Source organism: Pholis gunnellus, assembly GCF_910591455.1.
Source record: "Pholis gunnellus genome assembly, chromosome: 14".
NCBI lineage: Eukaryota > Metazoa > Chordata > Actinopteri > Perciformes > Pholidae > Pholis > Pholis gunnellus.
Window position 1 is genome coordinate 20,817,351 of NC_136541.1, and position 19,764 is coordinate 20,837,114.

General features: G+C 41.4%; 1 protein-coding gene across 1 annotated transcript; it reads left to right on the top strand.

Annotated features, from left to right (window-relative positions):
* Positions 1–1,651: 1,651 nt before the first annotated feature.
* LOC306705745 (myosin-7-like) lies at positions 1,652–14,317 on the top strand (the record flags this gene model as incomplete). Its single annotated transcript, XM_079172578.1, has 37 exons — positions 1,652–1,852; positions 2,506–2,649; positions 3,515–3,671; positions 3,769–3,796; positions 3,912–4,017; positions 4,519–4,611; positions 4,732–4,795; positions 4,929–5,027; positions 5,138–5,241; positions 5,881–6,019; positions 6,101–6,219; positions 6,375–6,524; positions 6,650–6,820; positions 6,909–7,218; positions 7,308–7,375; positions 7,484–7,689; positions 7,957–8,080; positions 8,180–8,316; positions 8,420–8,675; positions 8,754–8,996; positions 9,078–9,254; positions 9,353–9,498; positions 9,594–9,684; positions 9,768–10,157; positions 10,809–10,935; positions 11,026–11,144; positions 11,238–11,434; positions 11,668–11,851; positions 12,007–12,172; positions 12,256–12,380; positions 12,474–12,782; positions 12,865–13,068; positions 13,157–13,453; positions 13,542–13,646; positions 13,741–13,836; positions 13,916–14,050; positions 14,297–14,317. The coding sequence occupies 37 exons, from the start codon at positions 1,652–1,654 to the stop codon at positions 14,315–14,317; spliced, it is 5,808 nt and encodes a 1,935-aa protein (XP_079028704.1).
* Positions 14,318–19,764: the final 5,447 nt, after the last annotated feature.

Below are 19,764 nucleotides of genomic sequence, written 5' to 3' on the forward strand. Positions count from 1 at the left end.
ATTAAAATCATTATAATTACAGTTTAGTTTTCAAATATAAACAAAGATATTAAACATACCAACAACATATTATCGGAAAAGACTATTGTCTATATTACGTAAATGTCATGCCTGATTATTAAACCGCAAACCCTCGTTTGGCCACAATTATGATTATTCGGTTACACGAAACGTTTCACAAAGACATATTTTTACTAATAACAAGGCAAAAAGTTGCACTTTATGACGGTTTGATCCACATAAAAGCAGCTGTAGATTATAAACCGGTTGATTAACAGCAAAGAGCAATCACTTTTTGCAACGACGAGAGGAGCTGTTACATGATTTCCAAAAAAATCTAAATAATTTCATGACCAAGTGGAGTGAAGAGGCACAGTGGTGAACTGACGGTGCTCCTTTAAATAAAGATGTAAAAAAACAACAGCAATCCAACAGTGATATTTTATAAACTTGAGGATGTTTTCAAAATGATATAGATATTCCAACATGATCTCACTATGAATATTCAGAATATTAGGTTAACCAAATAGAGATTGTGTCTCAAAACTCTCATTCTTTTTGTCCGCCATCTTTTGTAGTTTGGAGGGGGTTTGTACGTTGCTGCTGAGCTGCTTTAAAAAAAATAAAAGATAACGTTAGCTGCTTTCTGAAAAAGAGCGTGTAAAAAAATGCCCTGGCTTGCACCCCCTTTCTCTCCCCCTAACAGTCAATAAATAGAATCTGCTTTCTGTCCATGGCCAGACCTCACTTGGAAAAAGAATTTAGCAGAAAAAAACAAAACTGTGGTAGAATTAGAGATAGAGAGGCTATGTTTGGGTGAGTGACAGACAAGTTCTTCAGGAGAAAGTTCCTGGCACTGCTCTCGAAAAGTCGTGACGTGAGCGTGGATGGCAGCCAGACATCATGAGGGCCATCGAGAGCCCTCTCATAGGTGATGAAAGTGATGGCGATTACTACAATGTGTGTGAAAAGAGTTATGTGGAAGTAGTGTACCTGTTCAGATGTGTGTGTATGTGTGTGTGTGTTAGTCAGTAGGTCAGGGTGGTACCCTTGGCCTTGTAAGGCAGGGTTATCTGGGGTTATATATTTGATCCCCGTCTGCCCTGTTACAGTCTCGCAGCAGCTTCCTCTTCACCTGGCCTCCGTAAGTCTGCACTGTATTTTTCTATTCGTGCTGTATTTTTCTGTTGTTTAAACCGAATGTAAATATATACGTGATGGAAGGTACTTTTCTTTTGGAAGTATATCTAACACTGATACAATCAGATACACTTTTAAACCTTTTCACTAACTTGAACTAAAGATCCAAAATACTAAATAATGATGTTAGTAAGCTACTGGAATAATTTATGTTGCAATATCTTATTCATAGTTTTCTCTGCCCACTTCAGGTCACTGAGGTATTCTGAAGTCTCACTTGTCATCTGAGCTGAATCCACCGGTAAATTCTCCTTTCCTAATGCTTACATAGCATTTCATATTGTAGACTTATACACTGGTATAATATGACTATGTGCTTCTATCCAAATCCAAAAAATGATTTTCCTTGAAACCAAAGGCCGAAAAGTAAAGTAAAAGATATGAGGTTGAAGTATGGGATACAGACAGAGTGAACCTCATCTCTACTACCTGTGTGTACATCAGTGCAGCCATGGGGGATGCAGTGATGTCTGTGTTTGGGATGGCTGCCTCGTACCTGAGGAAGTCGGACAAGGAGCGCATGGAGGCCTCCACGCGGCCCTTCGACATAAAGAAGGAATGCTTCATCCCCGATTCGGTGGAAGAGTTTGTGAAGGCGACTATCTCCAGCCGAGACGGCGACAAGGTCACCGTGGAGACGCAGCACGGGAAGGTCAGACGTTACATTTTATCGTTCAGGCACGTTTAGATTATTAACATCGCATACATTTTTTTTTTATCATTGCTGCAACCATAGAATTACAACCTGAAGCCGGACCTTAACATGTCCACCTGTATAGAAATATGTAATGACATGTTGCTCAAATACAGTAATTTTAATAATGTGGGGGTAACCAGAAGAAGGCTGTAGACTGAGTTTGTAAATTGGTGGTGAATATAAAAGTTATGTCTGACCCCCAAACATGAGTGTGAAGGCAATTACCTCACATTGAATAAAAATTTTTTGTCTCCAGTAATGTGTGAGATAAAGCTGTCATCTGGTGTTAACAATGTGCGGCAGGCTTTGTGTTACACACACACAGGGTGGCACATGCAGGAAGCAAAATCAGCAACAGAATAGCTGAACGGCTTACTTGCTCATACAAATATGACAATACACACACACACACACAGACACACACACACACTTCAGTTGCTTTTGTCCAGTCGGTGTTTTTGTTTTGTTTTATTTCTGATTTTACTTTACATATGCTGTTTTGGCTGATGTGTCCCTGTAATTGACTTCAATTGTTCTGTAAACACTTTTTCACTTCAAATAAAATTACATTTTTATATTAATCGAAGAAGTGCATTAATGTTCCTTAGACTGTGGTGGTCAAAGGGTCCGATGTTCTGCAACAGAATCCTCCAAAGTTTGACAAGATCGAGGACATGGCCATGTTGACCTTCCTCCATGAACCAGCTGTGCTATTTAACCTCAAAGAGCGTTATGCGGCATGGATGATCTATGTGAGTAACCCACAATCCAAGAAACAAGTTTTATGTATGCTAACACTCATTGCCGTCCGTGGTTCATTTTGCACCTATACTTAAATAAATATTGTTGCATTGGCATTAGTTCTCTCTATAAGTTGTGGACAAAAACAAAATAATGGCAAATGGTTGATGTGGTGTAATTTACAGGATACAGAGCTTTAATATAGCCGCAAAAACGATGTGCTTTGAAAAGATACAGTGGAGTAAAGTCTACCTCAGCAGAGTATGAAGTCTGTGTGTGTCGTTATCCAAGCGTCTCCTTACTTAGCCGACGGCCGCACTTGCCTTTTAATGCATGTTCGTTTTCACCACTAGAGATCTGAGGTTTCACTCTTTTTACTGACTCAAGTCTGTAAAAAGTCACTTGAGTCACGTAGCGGAGCAGTGAACAACTTAACCCAACTCTGAGATATAGAAAATAACTCTAATTTAACACTGATTTAAAATAGAGTAGTAATAAACTATTAAAAAGGGATCAATTAAAATGCATGGACAGTTGTCGGCAGAGTGTGGCATGGGACTTGTGGGTGAGTGAGTGAGTGATTTGTGCATTGAGTCAGACCCTCAGCTCAGGGCAGGGGGCGGCTCCTGGCTGGGAGAAAGAGTACTGAGTTAAAACCATTGTCAAAGTTGACAGCATTGTCGAGGAAGTGTAGCGCCCGCCCTCCAGAACCCCTTCAGGTAAACACTTGCCATTGTTTGCACCGTTAGCATGGTTAGCATTGTTAGCTTCTAGCCGCCGGCTCAGCCATGGCCATGTTGAGAGCAGCTGAGAGGCAACAGAAATGCTTCGAATCCTGTATATTGCACTTATAATTATTATTTCTATGTCTCACAGACCTACTCTGGACTCTTCTGTGTGACTGTCAACCCCTACAAGGGGCTGCCAGTCTACAACCAAGAGGTGGTTGTTGCCTATAGAGGAAAGAAGAGGGCTGAAGCTCCTCCTCACATATTCTCCATCTCTGACAATGGCTACCAGTACATGCTGGCAGGTAAAAACTAATAACACAAATACCGTTAACTTCTGTTAAATGTAATGATGCTGAATCTTTATAATAACAAAGTTGTACTCTATGCTTGTTTTTGTAGACCGCGAAAACCAGTCAATTTTGATCACGTATGTAATGTTTTATACTTGAAATGCATAAATTACACTATATGCTCAGAAGTAAATAAAAAAATATTCTTCATTACGCTGCTGTAGGTTTTTATCATTGACTTTCCAATTTCAGTGGAGAATCTGGTGCAGGAAAGACTGTCAACACAAAGCGAGTCATCCAGTATTTTGCAAGTATTGCAGCTGGAAGCACAAAGAAAGACCCCAATGCCAAGGACAAGGTAACTAATAAGCTCTGTCAAAGGTGTGAGTTGACAGAGGGGTTCTGGTTAGCCTTAAACTGGCTAAAACTACAGATGACGCTACTACACATTTTCACTGAAACACAATATACTTGTCTTTCTTGCTTGGTTAAATTCCTGGTGTAAAGTAACAATGACAAGTAAAGTAACAAGAGTGCACTGGCGACAAATCAAACTTATGACAAATAACAAATTCACCAACAACGGCTTAAACTCTCTTCAGGATTTCCACATTCAACAGCTTCTTTGTTGCTTAAATTGGAGGTTAAGAAGTTAGATGATGCTGGTACAGCACAACCATCTGGCCAAGTTTCACCACATTCGACACTGCACTCTTTTGTATCTTGAGCAATCCAACTGCCTAGTGTTACATCGATTGGATAAACAGTTCTCTAGATATGGGGAGGACAAAGACTCAGACAGATAGAGATTCCTCTCTTTATAGTTTGATTGAGCATACACAATGTTCCTTTTTGACAGGGTACCCTGGAGGATCAAATCATTCAGGCCAACCCTGCTCTGGAGGCCTTTGGTAATGCCAAGACCATCAGGAATGACAACTCTTCCAGATTTGTGAGTGTCTAACCTTTATGTGGCTAAATTGTGAATATTATATATTCAGTTTCCATAAAAACACAATCAGTGGAAGGAGCAGATATTAAGGTTTTCTTTCCAAAAACTGTATCTTTTCAGGGTAAATTCATCCGAATTCATTTTGATGCCAGGGGAAAGTTAGCCTCTGCTGATATTGAAACATGTAAGAACAAACACCCTCATCCTACATTCACTAATCCTGTAAATGTCATTTTATTCATGTTTTATGGCATACAGTAGTAATATAGTTGACATGACAATGACATGACAATTTTTCTGTCTTGTTTTTGTCACAGATCTTCTGGAGAAGTCCCGTGTGACCTTCCAGCTCAAGGCTGAGAGAGATTACCACATTTTCTACCAGATTCTGTCCAACAAGAAGCCTGAACTCCTGGGTTAGTGGCTCAGCGGTGGTTGGCCACCACTGAAAGAAAAAGTGGAAAACAAATGAAAAACCATAGCTGTCATTTGCTTTTCATTGTTCCACTCTCTCTCTGTCCTCTAGAGATGCTGTTGATCACAAATAATCCCTATGACTACGCCTTCATCTCTCAGGGGGAAACCCAAGTGACCTCCATTGATGATGCAGAGGAACTGATAGCAACAGATGTCAGGCTCTCACTCATTCCTTTTTTTTTTTACAATCATACATTGAACTCTAATCATAATGAAACAATGAGTTACATGGGACTCATATTGAAACAACCCTGTGTTAAAAAAAAACCGCAGGGGGGCTGTGATGGTTTAATGACCGGCATGACAATGACATACAATCCACAAAGTCCAGGAGGAGTAACAGATTTATGTGTTCAAAGACTTATTGGATGCCAAAAGACTGCCAACAGGTTTATAATACTTAGAGAAAGGTTTTTCCATCTCTAGAAAGCTATCACGGCAGCAACTTTTTCATCTTTTCTCACAATGATTGCGAGGAAAACTGTAAGGTCGAAATAGGGTACGGTAGAAAAGTATGGTAAAAAGAAGGCGTTCAGGTTACAATGTGATCTACCAGGAATGTGCACTTGCATGTATTTGATTGGACAACAATCTTGCTGGGGGGCATTCCAGCAAATGTTTAACCAGGTTAAAATTTTTTAGGACAACTGTGTTCTTTTGCAGGACCTTTCTGCGTTCTGGCAATATTAATGAAGGAGGGTGCTGCATGTTTTTAAGTCACACATTTATAATTTTGATCAAAATTATATTACCGGCACAAATGTTGTGAAGTTATCATGTGCTCCTCTAAAGGATGCCTTTGACGTTTTGGGCTTTACTCAAGAGGAAAAGAACTCTGTGTACAAGCTGACTGGTGCCATCATGCATCACGGCAACATGAAGTTCAAGACCAAGCAGCGTGAGGAGCAGGCAGAGGCTGATGGCACTGAAGGTGAGACAAGCTCCGATTGTCAGGTTGGCTCAGAACCAACCAAGCGAGACACTGTTAACAGCCTTCACCTTTCCTTTTCAGATGTTGACAAAGTCGCATATCTGATGGGCCTGAACTCTGCCGACCTCATCAAAGGTCTTTGTCACCCACGAGTCAAAGTAGGAAATGAGTGGGTCACCAAGGGACAAAGTGTCGCTCAAGTAAGAAGCAAAAAAGTCAACTTAAATCTTTGTTCTATATCCAGGAAAACTTTATGCTTTCTATTTGACTACTTCGGCAGAGACTGATAAGTTGCATGAAAAAAACGTTTTATTAATTTGTATGCTTGGTATTAAATATGTTGCCTGTCCCCAAGGTGACCTATGGTGTTGGAGCTCTATCCAAGTCTATTTATGAAAAGATGTTTCTGTGGATGGTTGTAAGAATCAACCAGTCACTGGAGACCAAGCAGCCTCGTCAGTACTTCATTGGTGTACTGGACATTGCTGGATTTGAAATCTTTGATGTAAGTTAACGCATTAGCACACAATAAACCAGCCCACTCTTTCAACAGCTAACAAACATTAGCAACATGTTGCTTAACATTTTCATGCCTGAGTTAATTTCTGCTCAATATCGATGTCATTCCAGTTCAACACCTTTGAGCAGATGTGCATCAACTTCACTAATGAAAAGCTGCAACAGTTTTTCAACCACCACATGTTTGTGCTGGAGCAGGAAGAGTACAAGAAAGAGGGCATTGAATGGACTTTCATAGATTTTGGTATGGACTTGCAGGCCTGTATTGACCTGATTGAAAAGGTGAGAGACTTGACTATTACATGTTCAGACATACATGAAGATTGATTGATTGATTTTCTTCAAACCGCTCATGTTGTTATCCCTTCAGCCCATGGGTATCATGTCCATCCTTGAAGAGGAGTGCATGTTCCCCAAAGCCTCTGATGCCACCTTTAAAGCAAAGCTCTATGACAACCATCTGGGGAAATCTGGCAACTTCCAGAAGCCCAGAATTGTCAAAGGAAAACCAGAGGCTCATTTTGCCCTGATGCACTATGCTGGAACTGTTGATTATAATATCAACAACTGGCTGGTGAAGAACAAGGATCCTCTGAACGAGACCGTTGTAGGACTCTACCAGAAGTCTAATCTCAAGGTGTTATCTGTCATCTTTGCAAATTATGCTGGAGTTGAATCAGGTACCTTGGCATGAAAATCTTGTTTGGAAATTGCATGTTTTTTTTTTCTTGCGACACTTACTTACACTTTCAGGTTATCTTTCTGACAGCTGGGGTTGACAAAAAAGAGAAGAAGAAGAAGGGATCATCATTTCAAACTGTGTCCGCTCTTCATAGGGTATTGTGATTTACTTATTTAATTCTTGGATATGGTATTTAGTTCGATGCTAACTACTTTAACAGCCAGTATTTCATAATATATGCCTTATTTTATTAATATCATCAGGAGAACCTGAACAAGCTGATGACCAACTTGAGGTCTACTCACCCTCACTTTGTCCGCTGCATCATCCCCAATGAGACCAAGACTCCTGGGGCCATGGAGAACCCTCTGGTGATGCACCAGCTGCGCTGTAACGGTGTGCTGGAAGGCATCAGGATCTGCAGAAAGGGCTTCCCCAACAGGATCCTCTATGGAGATTTCAAACAGAGGTATTATTTTGTATGTGAAATATGTTTGTTTTATTGAGATGTTTCCATTTCATATTTATTTGTTTCTTCACTGTTTGTAGTACTTTTCTGATTTTTTTGTTGTCTATGTCTATTGTATGCCCCAAATACCAAAGCAAATTCCCTGTATGTGAAAACCACCTTGTCAATAAACCTGATTATAATTATTATGCTTAGTCACATACTTTATAATTCTAAAATAAGGTGTTATGTAATTTTAAAATGTATTTTCACCGTTCCATTTTCCAGATATCGCATCCTGAATCCTGCTGCCATTCCTGATGGCCAGTTTATTGACAGCAGGAAGGGAGCTGAGAAACTTCTTGGGTCTCTGGATATTGATCACAATCAGTACAAGTTTGGACATACCAAGGTATCATCTGAAGTTGGTCTGACATTGTGGAAAAGTGAAACATTTTATTAGGAGATGAAGAGGATGGCAAAAAATTAAAACACCTATTGGTATTGTTAGGTGTTCTTCAAGGCTGGTTTGCTGGGTCTCCTTGAGGAGCTAAGAGACGAACGCCTCTCCAAAATCATCAGTGCTATTCAAGCCAGATCCCGTGGTCTGTTGTCTCGTATCGAGTATCAGAAGATGGTGGAACGCAGGTAACGTTTGTGTCAAGCTGATGTCTAATGATTCAAAGAGTAATGGTTTGTGATTTGTACAGTTAACTAAAGCATTCTATTATATTTGAAATATGTATTTTAGAGAAGCATTACTAGTGATCCAATGGAATGTCCGTTCATTCATGGGGGTCAAGAATTGGCCCTGGATGAAGCTCTTCTTCAAGATCAAACCTCTGTTGAGATCTGCTGAATCAGAAAAGGAGATGGCCAACATGAAGGAAGAATTCCTGAAGCTGAAAGAGGCTTACGCAAAATCTGAGGCTCGTAGAAAGGAACTAGAGGAGAAAATGGTCTCTCTTCTTCAAGAGAAGAACGACCTGCAGCTCCAAGTCCAAGCGGTGAGAATCCCACTCTACTGCCATTTTCTTTTGAACCTGTCATGAAGGTATGTGCTAATGAGATAAAATGTTTGGCAGGAGCAAGATAATCTTTGTGATGCTGAGGAAAGATGCGAGGGGCTGATCAAAAGCAAGATTCAGCTGGAGGCTAAAGCCAAAGAGCTGTCTGAGAGACTGGAGGATGAGGAGGAGATGAATGCTGAACTGACTGCTAAGAAGAGGAAGCTGGAGGATGAGTGCTCTGAGCTGAAGAAAGACATTGATGACTTGGAGTTGACTCTGGCTAAAGTGGAGAAAGAGAAGCACGCCACTGAGAACAAGGTATGACATCTAACTTAACCATTTGCTTCATATCAGCAGCTTAATGTAGCATCCAGTAACTCGTCTTTTTTTTGTTAATAGGTGAAGAACCTGGTGGAAGAGATGGCTGCTCAGGATGAAATCATTGCCAAGTTGACCAAGGAAAAGAAAGCCTTGCAGGAAGCTCATCAGCAAACACTGGATGATCTGCAGAGTGAAGAAGACAAAGTCAACACTCTGACCAAGGCCAAGACTAAGCTGGAGCAGCAAGTGGATGATGTAAGAATCCATATCAAAATTGTACTACTTAGATGATATTATGAGTATTGATAATCAAGCAATTCACAAATGTTGTAATTGCATTTATTTCCATTAAGCTTGAAGGATCTCTTGAGCAAGAGAAGAAGGTTCGAATGGACCTTGAGAGAGCCAAGAGAAAGCTGGAGGGCGACTTAAAGTTGACCCAGGAGACTGTGATGGATTTAGAAAATGACAAGCAACAACTCGAGGAGCGCCTGAAAAAGTACTAATTCATCATGACATTGTTAACTAACTTTGGTCATTCAATACAGTGTACATGATTTCAATTAGCTAACACTGGTTAAAAAAATGCTCCAGGAAAGACTTTGAGATCAGCCAGCTGAACAGCAAAATTGAAGATGAACAGGCCCTGATCATTCAACTCCAGAAGAAGCTGAAAGAGCTGCAGGTACAAACGTGCATTCGTGGGACTTAAGTGAACGTTAATGTCTTCCCAAAGTATTGCTACTTTTTGACACGTTCTGACACTAGGCACGTGTCGAGGAGCTGGAGGAAGAGCTGGAGGCAGAGCGAGCTGCCCGAGCCAAGGTGGAGAAGCAGAGAGCAGACTTGGCCAGAGAGCTGGAGGAGATCAGTGAGCGGCTGGAGGAGGCCGGTGGAGCAACATCCGCCCAGATTGAGATGAACAAGAAGAGGGAGGCAGAGTTCCAGAAACTCCGCAGAGACCTGGAAGAGGCCACTCTGCAGCATGAAGCCACTGCTGCCACACTCAGGAAGAAACAAGCCGACAGTGTGGCCGACCTGGGAGAGCAGATTGACAACCTGCAGAGAGTCAAGCAGAAACTGGAGAAGGAGAAGAGTGAGTTCAGACTGGAGCTGGATGACGTGGTCTCCAGTATGGAACAAATAGTAAAGTCTAAGGTATGTGCTCATGACGATGCTCAAGGTAAATTTCCACACTGGTGGAACTGTCTGACAACCTGGTAGTAAATTGAATGATGACTGTTTAATACCTAGAGGTGATGCAACATCAGTAAACTGTGAACAAGTACACTTCCAACTTAAATCTGTTGTTCTTATCAGGCTAGCTCTGCGGTTGGCAAAATGACAAACTAGCAATAAGTGTGCCAGAAATGTTGAAGTGCCCTTTCATCAGCATGCCAAATAACCTCTTTCACAGCCATTGGCAGTTGTGCAGCCTGTAGTTATGGTAGTTCAAATGATCTTTTTCCCCATCCGCATTCAGCAAAGACCCGCCCTACTCTGCCTCTGATTGGCTAGTTGATTGGCATATTTTTCAAAAATGGAGAATCCATATAATGCACATTATATGGATGGAATACAAATACAAATCCGACAATTACATTTTGATGCAGTGTCATTTTTAAAAAGAATGTTAATCTTAATGTTGAAAGGCACACTGATTAACAAGAGAATTCCAAAAATTGGAACTTTATATTAAAAACGTTGCCAAACTCTGGGCTAGTTGGGCGAGTGCAAGGTAGTATATACATGTCTAATGTGGAAAAGTAGTAAACAATGCCTGTGAACTATGGTTAATTTATTTTGTAGACTAACTTGGAGAAGGCCTGCAGAACTTTGGAGGATCAAATGAATGAATACAGGAACAGGTATGATGAAAGTCAGAGATCCCTTAATGACTTCACCACCCAGAAAGCCAAGCTTCAATCCGAGAACGGTCAGTGTTACTCTTTTCACTTGAAATAATAAACTTTTAACGTTTAACGTAGAACAATGTAATTATACAACCTACATTTTACTTTTCTAGATGAGCTTTCAAGGCAGCTGGAGGAGAAAGAATCTCTTGTTTCTCAGCTTACCAGAGGAAAAAATTCCTACAATCAACAACTTGAAGATTTAAAAAGACAACTAGAAGAGGAAATAAAGGTATGAAAATGACAAAAATATATCAATTATTTTTACGTTTCAAAAATAAGTGAATGTCCAAGAGAAATACCCACATTATCAATATTCATCCAGGCCAAGAATGCCCTGGCCCATGCAGTGCAGTCAGCTCGTCATGACTGTGACCTCCTCAGGGAGCAGTATGAGGAGGAGCAGGAGGCCAAGGCTGAACTGCAGCGCGGCATGTCCAAGGCCAACTCTGAGGTGGCTCAGTGGAGAACTAAGTACGAAACTGATGCCATCCAGAGAACCGAGGAACTGGAGGAGGCCAAGTAAGACAGTTTAACATACAAATTCATGATTTGAAATATAATTCCTAAAGAGACATTTTACTTCGTCTAGCAGATCAGCTTTTTGTTTGTGTTATGTTCCTACTAAAATGTAAGACGAACAAAATGTTTGTCTGTTGGATGACCGAGCAGTCATATTAGTTGATTTTATAATAATGTATCCAGTAAGCACAACTGCAAGAACATTGAACGATTTGAATGGTTGATTTCTAAAGGAAGAAGCTGGCTCAGCGTCTGCAGGATGCTGAGGAGGCTGTTGAAGCAGTGAACGCTAAATGTTCATCTCTGGAGAAGACCAAACACAGGCTGCAGAATGAGATTGAAGATCTCATGGTGGATGTGGAGAGGTCTAATGCTGCTGCTGCTGCTCTGGACAAGAAGCAAAGAAACTTTGACAAAGTATATCAGTGTTTTCTAATCATCATAAACCTGGGGTTTCAAAGTATTGCTACAGTTCAAATAGAGTCTCTTGAAATAATACATTTGCCAAACTGTAGAGAGCGTGATGTTGTGATTAAATCTTGAAAGTGTAAAACCTTTATTTCAATGTCTAGGTCCTGTCTGAGTGGAAACAGAAGTATGAGGAGTGTCAGTGTGAGTTGGAGAGCTCTCAGAAGGAAGCCAGGTCTCTGAGCACTGAGCTCTTCAAACTCAAGAACTCCTATGAAGAATCTCTTGAACATCTGGAGACCATGAAGAGAGAGAACAAGAATCTGCAGGGTAAAATATTGGCAATTGTGTCTAAACAGGTAATAGATGTTAATTGTGTGTGCCAACTTAAATACAACTACTTTCATTCACAGAGGAGATTTCTGACCTCACTGAGCAACTTGGTGAGGGAGGAAAAACCGTTCATGAGTTGGAGAAACTCCGTAAGCAGCTGGAGCAGGAAAAGAGCGAGATTCAGTCTGCCCTTGAGGAAGCTGAAGTAAGACTAAAATCTCAAATCCTCAGTTTCTCAAAAGGAAGCCGTGAGTTGGAAAATGTATAAAGTTTGACAAATTCCTGATGTCTATCTCAGGGTTCTCTGGAGCATGAGGAGGGCAAGATTCTCAGAGCCCAGCTTGAGTTCAACCAGATTAAGGCAGACATTGATCGTAAACTAGCTGAGAAAGACGAGGAGATGGAGCAGTCCAAGAGGAACCTGCAGAGGATGATTGACACCCTGCAGAGCTCTCTTGAGGCAGAGACTCGCAGCAGGAATGAGGCTCTCCGTTTGAAGAAGAAAATGGAGGGAGACCTGAATGAGATGGAGATCCAGCTGAGCCAGGCCAACAGGCAGGCAGCAGAGGCCCAGAAACAACTTAAGGCTGTTCATGCACATCTGAAGGTAAACTAAGGACACACATTTTATTTTTTCAAGCACCATTACTATGGAATCTTTGTAACCGGAGGTTCTGAACTTCTTCCAGGATGCTCAGCTCCAGCTTGATGACTCTCTTCGATGCAATGATGATCTGAAGGAAAACAATGCCATGGTCGAGAGACGCAACAACTTGCTTCAGACTGAGCTGGAGGAGCTCAGGGCTGCTCTGGAGCAAACGGAGAGAGGTCGCAAACTTGCTGAGCAAGAGCTGCTGGACGTTAGTGAAAGGGTGCAGCTACTGCACTCACAGGTAAGATGCCGTGGATTTCAATATGTCCTAGCATGTTTGTTTTACACGCACTGTTACAATGCAAATATGACTACTTGTGTAAAACTAGAACACCAGCCTGATAAACCAAAAGAAGAAGCTGGAAGCTGATACATCCCAGCTTCAGACAGAAGTAGAGGAAGTGGTGCAGGAGAGCAGAAATGCTGAAGAGAAGGCCAAGAAGGCCATTACTGATGCTGCCATGATGGCAGAGGAGCTGAAGAAAGAGCAGGACACCAGCTCTCACCTGGAGCGCATGAAGAAGAACATGGAGCAAACCATCAAAGACCTGCAGCACCGTCTGGATGAAGCTGAACAGATCGCCTTGAAGGGAGGCAAGAAGCAGTTGCAGAAGCTCGAGGCCAGGGTGAGTGTTTCTCATGATGTGTTATTTTTGGCAATTACGTCAAAGGAGTTATTAGGTGGGTTATCTAAAACATATTTTCCCTGACCAGGTGAGGGAGCTGGAAAGTGAAGTGGAAATGGAGCAGAAGAAAAGTGGTGACACTGTGAAGGGCATCCGTAAATACGAGCGTCGCATCAAGGAACTGACCTATCGGGTTCGTAGCATGAAGCTAGCTTCATTAATCGGCATGTGTGGTTAAAGTTATTCAAAAAGAAAAATAACGTAATAAACTTGTCTTATTCACAAAGACTGAGGAGGACCGCAAGAATATTGCCAGACTCCAAGATCTGGTGGATAAGCTGCAGCTGAATGTGAAAGCCTACAAGAGAGCTGCTGAAGAGGCTGTAAGTGTAGAGATGTAAGTTTTGATCCGGCTTCTTCCTCTTTCAATGTGTAACTACATATTTATTTTGTTCTAAACAGGAGGAGCAGGCTAATGTTCATCTTGGAAAGTTCCGCAAGCAGCAGCACGAGCTGGACGAGGCTGAGGAGAGAGCCGACATCGCTGAGTGTCAGGTCAACAAGCTGCGTGCCAAGACCCGTGATGTTGGCTCCAAGGTTTGAAGCATGCACTCTGACGCAGGTGCACAGCGCCTCACCCCACCACATGCTGCTCTCTGCTGGCTGCATTTAACACCTTGCACTGCTCTTCAAGCATTAGCACAAATACATGTTTGGTACAATGCAGAGTTTCAGTTTGTATTAGTCCGTTAATGAATACGTTGTGAGATTCAACATTACTAATCTGAAGCCCTAACAGCTGTTTCTCTTTTTCTTTCTTTCCAATTTCCCCGGCTGTAACAGAAAGGGTTTGATGAGGAGTGAAGCTTTGGGACCTGGAGAAATCCTTTTGCCTGCGGTGTGATGTAGATTTACAACCAAGTGCTAGGCCCACATTGAGTTTCCTGAAATTTCGAGAATATGGTTTTAACATTTTGAGAAAAAATAAATAAATTGCAATAATTCATTTTTTATTTAATTAGAATAAAGTCATAATAATCCCCCCCAAAATACTTGTAATATTAGAAAAATGGAGACGTAACTTTAAGTCGAGATTTTCATACTCGTGGTAGCAAACAGATGAGAGCGGTGTCGTCAAATGATTGATGTTTCACCAATCTTATTATGAGAGTAAGATGAAAGCAGTTACATGATGGATGAGCCAATAACCAGATGGGGTTTTGTAGCAGCAGCTGGAGCTCAGCAGTGAGAACCTACCTGTCCTACAGTCTACTGTGCATTGTGTTATTACTCTGCACTCTGCTGATATGATAGCATCTCATCTCACCCTGGGACTCTCTCTGGATGAGACTAGGTTTAGGGAATTGTTCTTCACTGGAGGTGGAAAACTGAAACTAACTGTTTAAAAACACCGATCATAAATCTCATTGTATGGCTAATTCTTCAGAAAAATGTAAACTTCACCACCTCCGATAAAGTGCTGCACACAGCTGGATTCCTCAGCTTTTCAGTGGGAAGCATCCTGGAGTAAAGATTGAGAATTTTTTTCTTGTAATATGATGACTTAATTCTCGAAATCTCAGATCTTTTGAACAGTGGTTTTAAGACTCCATCATATATATCCCCTAAACTATAACTATTCACAACCTGTGCTTAATAAAATCTCATCAAGCTGTTGCACAACATTGTTTTCTTTCATTTAATACAAAACAGCAACAACGATTGGGTTCATGGAACTTTGTAGAGGAAATACTGTATTTAAAGTAAGTAAGCAGCAGTTGGTAATTTTCATAAAAATAACTTTTAGTCATATTTGCTTAAACTCAATATCCTGACAGTAGTTCAGGTGACAGATAATCTGTGCTAAAATCAGCATCCTCTTAGTGCTCCTAATGGCATTTGCAAGATTCCACCACACCCAAAGGAAAACAGCCAATCAGAGCCGAGGAGTCTCTTAACGTAGCTGTCAATCACTGCTCGTGAATATCAATCACACTGTCACTAGGCAGGGCTGATTTAATATAAATCAAGATTATGATACTGCTTTGCCGATTTCTTGCCTCAAATGATTTCAGAAACATATTTTCGTGTACTGTTTACATGTAAAATGAAAAAACATGTTGAAAACAGTCGAGCCAAAACCAAGCACCGCCCACCGACTGGAACACACTTTCTCGTTGTGCAGCTAAACAGTACACTTAAATAGGGTTTCTGAACACATTCAAGACAAGAAATAGACAATACAGTAACAGAATCTTCATTCATATTTGATCAGCACTGCCTCGTTTGACAGTTTGATCTGAACCTTTTCTTTGGGCGGCGGTGGAATCTTCTAAATGCCATTAGGAGGCAGAGGAACCTCATTTTATCACAGATTATCTGTCTCATGTATTGCTGTCAGGATATATTGACAGTTTGAGCAAACATGACAAAAAGCTATTTTCCTAAAAGTTACCAACTGCAGCTTTAATAAATGTATTATATTGACTGGTCAGTAGCAACATAGAAGTTACAGTAGTTATATTTTGGATTATAAAAAGAACAATAAGGGGTGAAATACATAATTCTACATATGAATTGGGATACAGTTTAGTGTTACAACTTAGTGAACCAATAAAATTGCCATCATCAATTCCTGTAAACTAAACAGGATTTGATGGTGGCCATATCTCCCTTTTCTATGAGGATAAGTGGAGTGAGATTGATCAAAATGTTTATATGTAAATGATCATGTAAACCAGGCGTCAATGTGGGAATGAGCAGAAAGACCGTAAGTAGGAAAACTCAGGAGGGGCAATAAACCGTGGTGGCAGAGGGCCTAAAAAGTGGCAAGTTGAGGTGAAGTGATTGCTAAAAGAGAGCGAGATAAAACAAATCCCCTTTATCTTTAAATAGAGTTAAAGAAAGCCCAAGAGCCCAGGCCCCAAGGTCAACGATAACCCAATGCTCATACTCAGGCCCACCATAATACCATGCATAATCACTTGCAGCTGCTCAGTGAATACTTGTCCAAGCCTGCCTGCTCCTCCAAATGGCTAGGGAGGATTGCAAAGAATCAATAACCAAATATCTAGTTCATATACTGAAAAGAAACAACAAGCAAAAACAAATTATATTTATCAATGTTCTCTTTAACACTGAACTAAGAGTGCTACCTGTCTGTCTAGAGCTTTGCCTGGCTGCCAGGTCTATCATTGTTACTTCTGCTGGAGACTAAATAATGATTTGGGGCAGGAGGAGGGAGGCCCCAGACCCCCATTGTGTGAAATTCAGGGAGTCCTGTCACGTCTCTTATTACGTGTCATGTCCTTAACTCCCTGAGCGACCACGCAGGTAACTATTAGCTAATGAAAGCACATTCGCAGTATGTGTTGAGGATTATCAGCACGATTAACAGGACATCTGAGCCCATGGTCAGAATGACTGGGAGGACTGACCGAAGATGGAACAGTTCACCACCTCTATAATTAGACCATCTTTAACATGGTTGATGATGCTTGTGGTCTTAACCCAGGAGTTTAACACTTTCATAGTTTTTACAAAAAACGCGGTTTGCTACACTGACTGCCTTAGCACGATGGTGATATATTTATAGAATGTATGAAAGATAAGGTCTCTCAGGGTATTCCCTCTGCTACTCATTTTCTTCTCCAGCAGCAGCAGCAACATCAGCGGTAGTTAGGGAAAATAATTGGTTTGTTAACATGAGCTGCATTAATTACTAAGGTTGGACAAGTAAAGAAAAAAACGGCACGTCCAGGAAGGATGATGTCACCCCTCAAGATGATATTTGATGCAAAAGCACCAGAGCAATGACCAGAATGCACCAAAGACGGGGAGTAAAGGTTAAATAAAGACTAAGACCAGGGGCATATCCAGATACTTAATGATTCACTAGTTAATGGACCGGTGTGTAGCATTTTGGGGAATCTATCAGCACAAATGGAATATGATATTCATACCTATGTTTCCATTGGTGCATAAACACCTGAAACTAAGAGTCGTCATGTTTTCGTTCATATATCTACATAGGGAGCTGGTCCTCTTCATGCAGCCTAGCCATGTTTCTACGGTAGCCCAGAACAAACCAAACATTGACTCTACAGAGAGCCTTTCACGTTTCTATGTTACCTGACGGCCACCGTAGTTACCACCAAGTAGACATGATAGCAAGGATGGCCTCTCAGTCTTAGAAAGAGAGTGGAGAGTCAGTTGGTTGCAATCTACAACCACACTGCTAGTTGCTAGCTCCTACACACTGTCCTTTTAATTGCAGAAATGAACAAAACCATAAAAACCTGCTGTACTCAACGTGCCAACCTGGATCAACAACTTAGAAAATAAAACAATATTAATAAACTGTATTTATAAAGCACTTGCATAAGAAAAAAATAAAACAATTATAAAGTTACTGGTCAAATCCGAGGAAAACTTTCTGGCAAAATTGAGTTTCAAATAAAAAGAAAAAAGGTTACTATGAAGACTAGTTTAAAGTTGCTCATATAATGAGTAGGTGTTTAATGAGACACGTAGCTAAATGCCCCATCTATTTCTGCTTCTCCAGGTTGTATGTAATTAACTATGTGGCGACAATATTCTCTGGTTGTGACATAAACAAATCATGTGAATCATGTTTCCTTTAATGAATACAAGTTTGAACTGTGAGGTCAGTGTTGTCTTCACTTGGTCTTTAGCAGGGGCATGGCATCTCTCACTTCCATTTGGCACCCTGACGCCAGCTGTCAGTAACGGGGCCGGGAGCCGACCTATGAGAATGGAAATAATCTCAGCACTTGTCACCAGCTGTTGACCCTCCTTTTATCTCTTGACCTCTGAAGGGGCCGTGATTACTGGTGTGAGTGACTGGTTGTGCATTATAGTTCCTAACAGGGGAGTCGAGACCATCGGGAAGTTCCAGAAGAGTCCCGAATGGCCGATCTATTCTAGGACAGTGGTCATTGAGTTTTTATCTTTCCATTTCTAATGTCAGTAGTTACTGTATGGTCCTCAGTCATGGCGTGTGGGCCCACGGAGCCACAGAAGGCACAGAGCGGACCGCTGACTGTCAGAATAATACTTTCAATACTGAGGGGGGTTACAAGCAGCCCCTCCCAGTTTGAGATCTGACTGATTCCATCTTAAAGTCCCAGACTAAATTACAGTCTCAGTATGTCCCTGGTTGCTATACATAATAACTAATGTATGTTGAATAAGTTGTATGGGTTATAAATGATTAAAGGTGCTATATACAAAACTGGGAGCATTTCGATTCGACTCTCAATGGCTCTGAACATGGTGACGGTTGAGCCGGCGGCTTGGAGCTAATGGTGCTAACAGCACTAACAGGGCAAACTTTGGCAACAGTGCTGACTAAGCTAACTGTGTTTACTTGAGGGGTAACCAGCGCGTGGGTGGGGGAGTGACTTCATTCTCTGCTCAGGTAGACATTACTCCTCTATATCTTTTCATAGATAATACTTGCTAACTACTTTATCAATACTCTGAATATCATATATTCTACCTTTAAGTGTTATTCAATAGTGGGTTAGGTCGATAAATTGTGAATTCAAATTTGTAAAACTCAGTTACCTTGATAACCAGCAGCTACGGGTGAGCAGTTGATACTTCAGGAGATACCTACTGTAAAACTGAAGCAGCTCAGCTTAGACTCAGACTCCACATTGGAGTGGGGTTTGATACGGAACATTACAAGTTGATGTGCTGTGGAATAAACCTGCCACTCACATTATATTTTTGCGAGACAGAACCCAGCTGGAGGCCATCATCTGCTACAAGTGATCCCAGATGCAGGCAAAAGGCAGGGTCCCGAAAGCCTCTGAGGCTGTTCTCCTCAATCAGTGCCGTGTGCTAAACAGGAATTTCACACAGTTATCTTTGTCCTCCAAAGACACGATGCCATGTCAACGGCACTGTAACTGCGAGGGCCGGCTCGCACCCACCGCTGACTGATAATGGGAGAAGGCTTCCACGGTGACCTTGGCATCGCATCGGAGCATGTCGCGCTGACATACTCCATTGTGTGTCATCATTACCGCCTTTCAGTGAATCTCAAGCATGTCACCTGTGGCAGACCTCTGTCTGTGTTGCCTCGCACTTGTCGCCTGGTTAATCTCACAAAGTCCTGTTCTTTATTTAGACCGCCCCATGTGGTATCTGGTGGCTGTTTATATTACCCCAAAGTCCATTCTATGATAACTAAACTCAATATGTTACCAATGCCTCACTGCGACTCCACCTAAGCCTTCTGGGTAATTGAGACCCAGACATGACATGCTTCTCTAGAATATCCC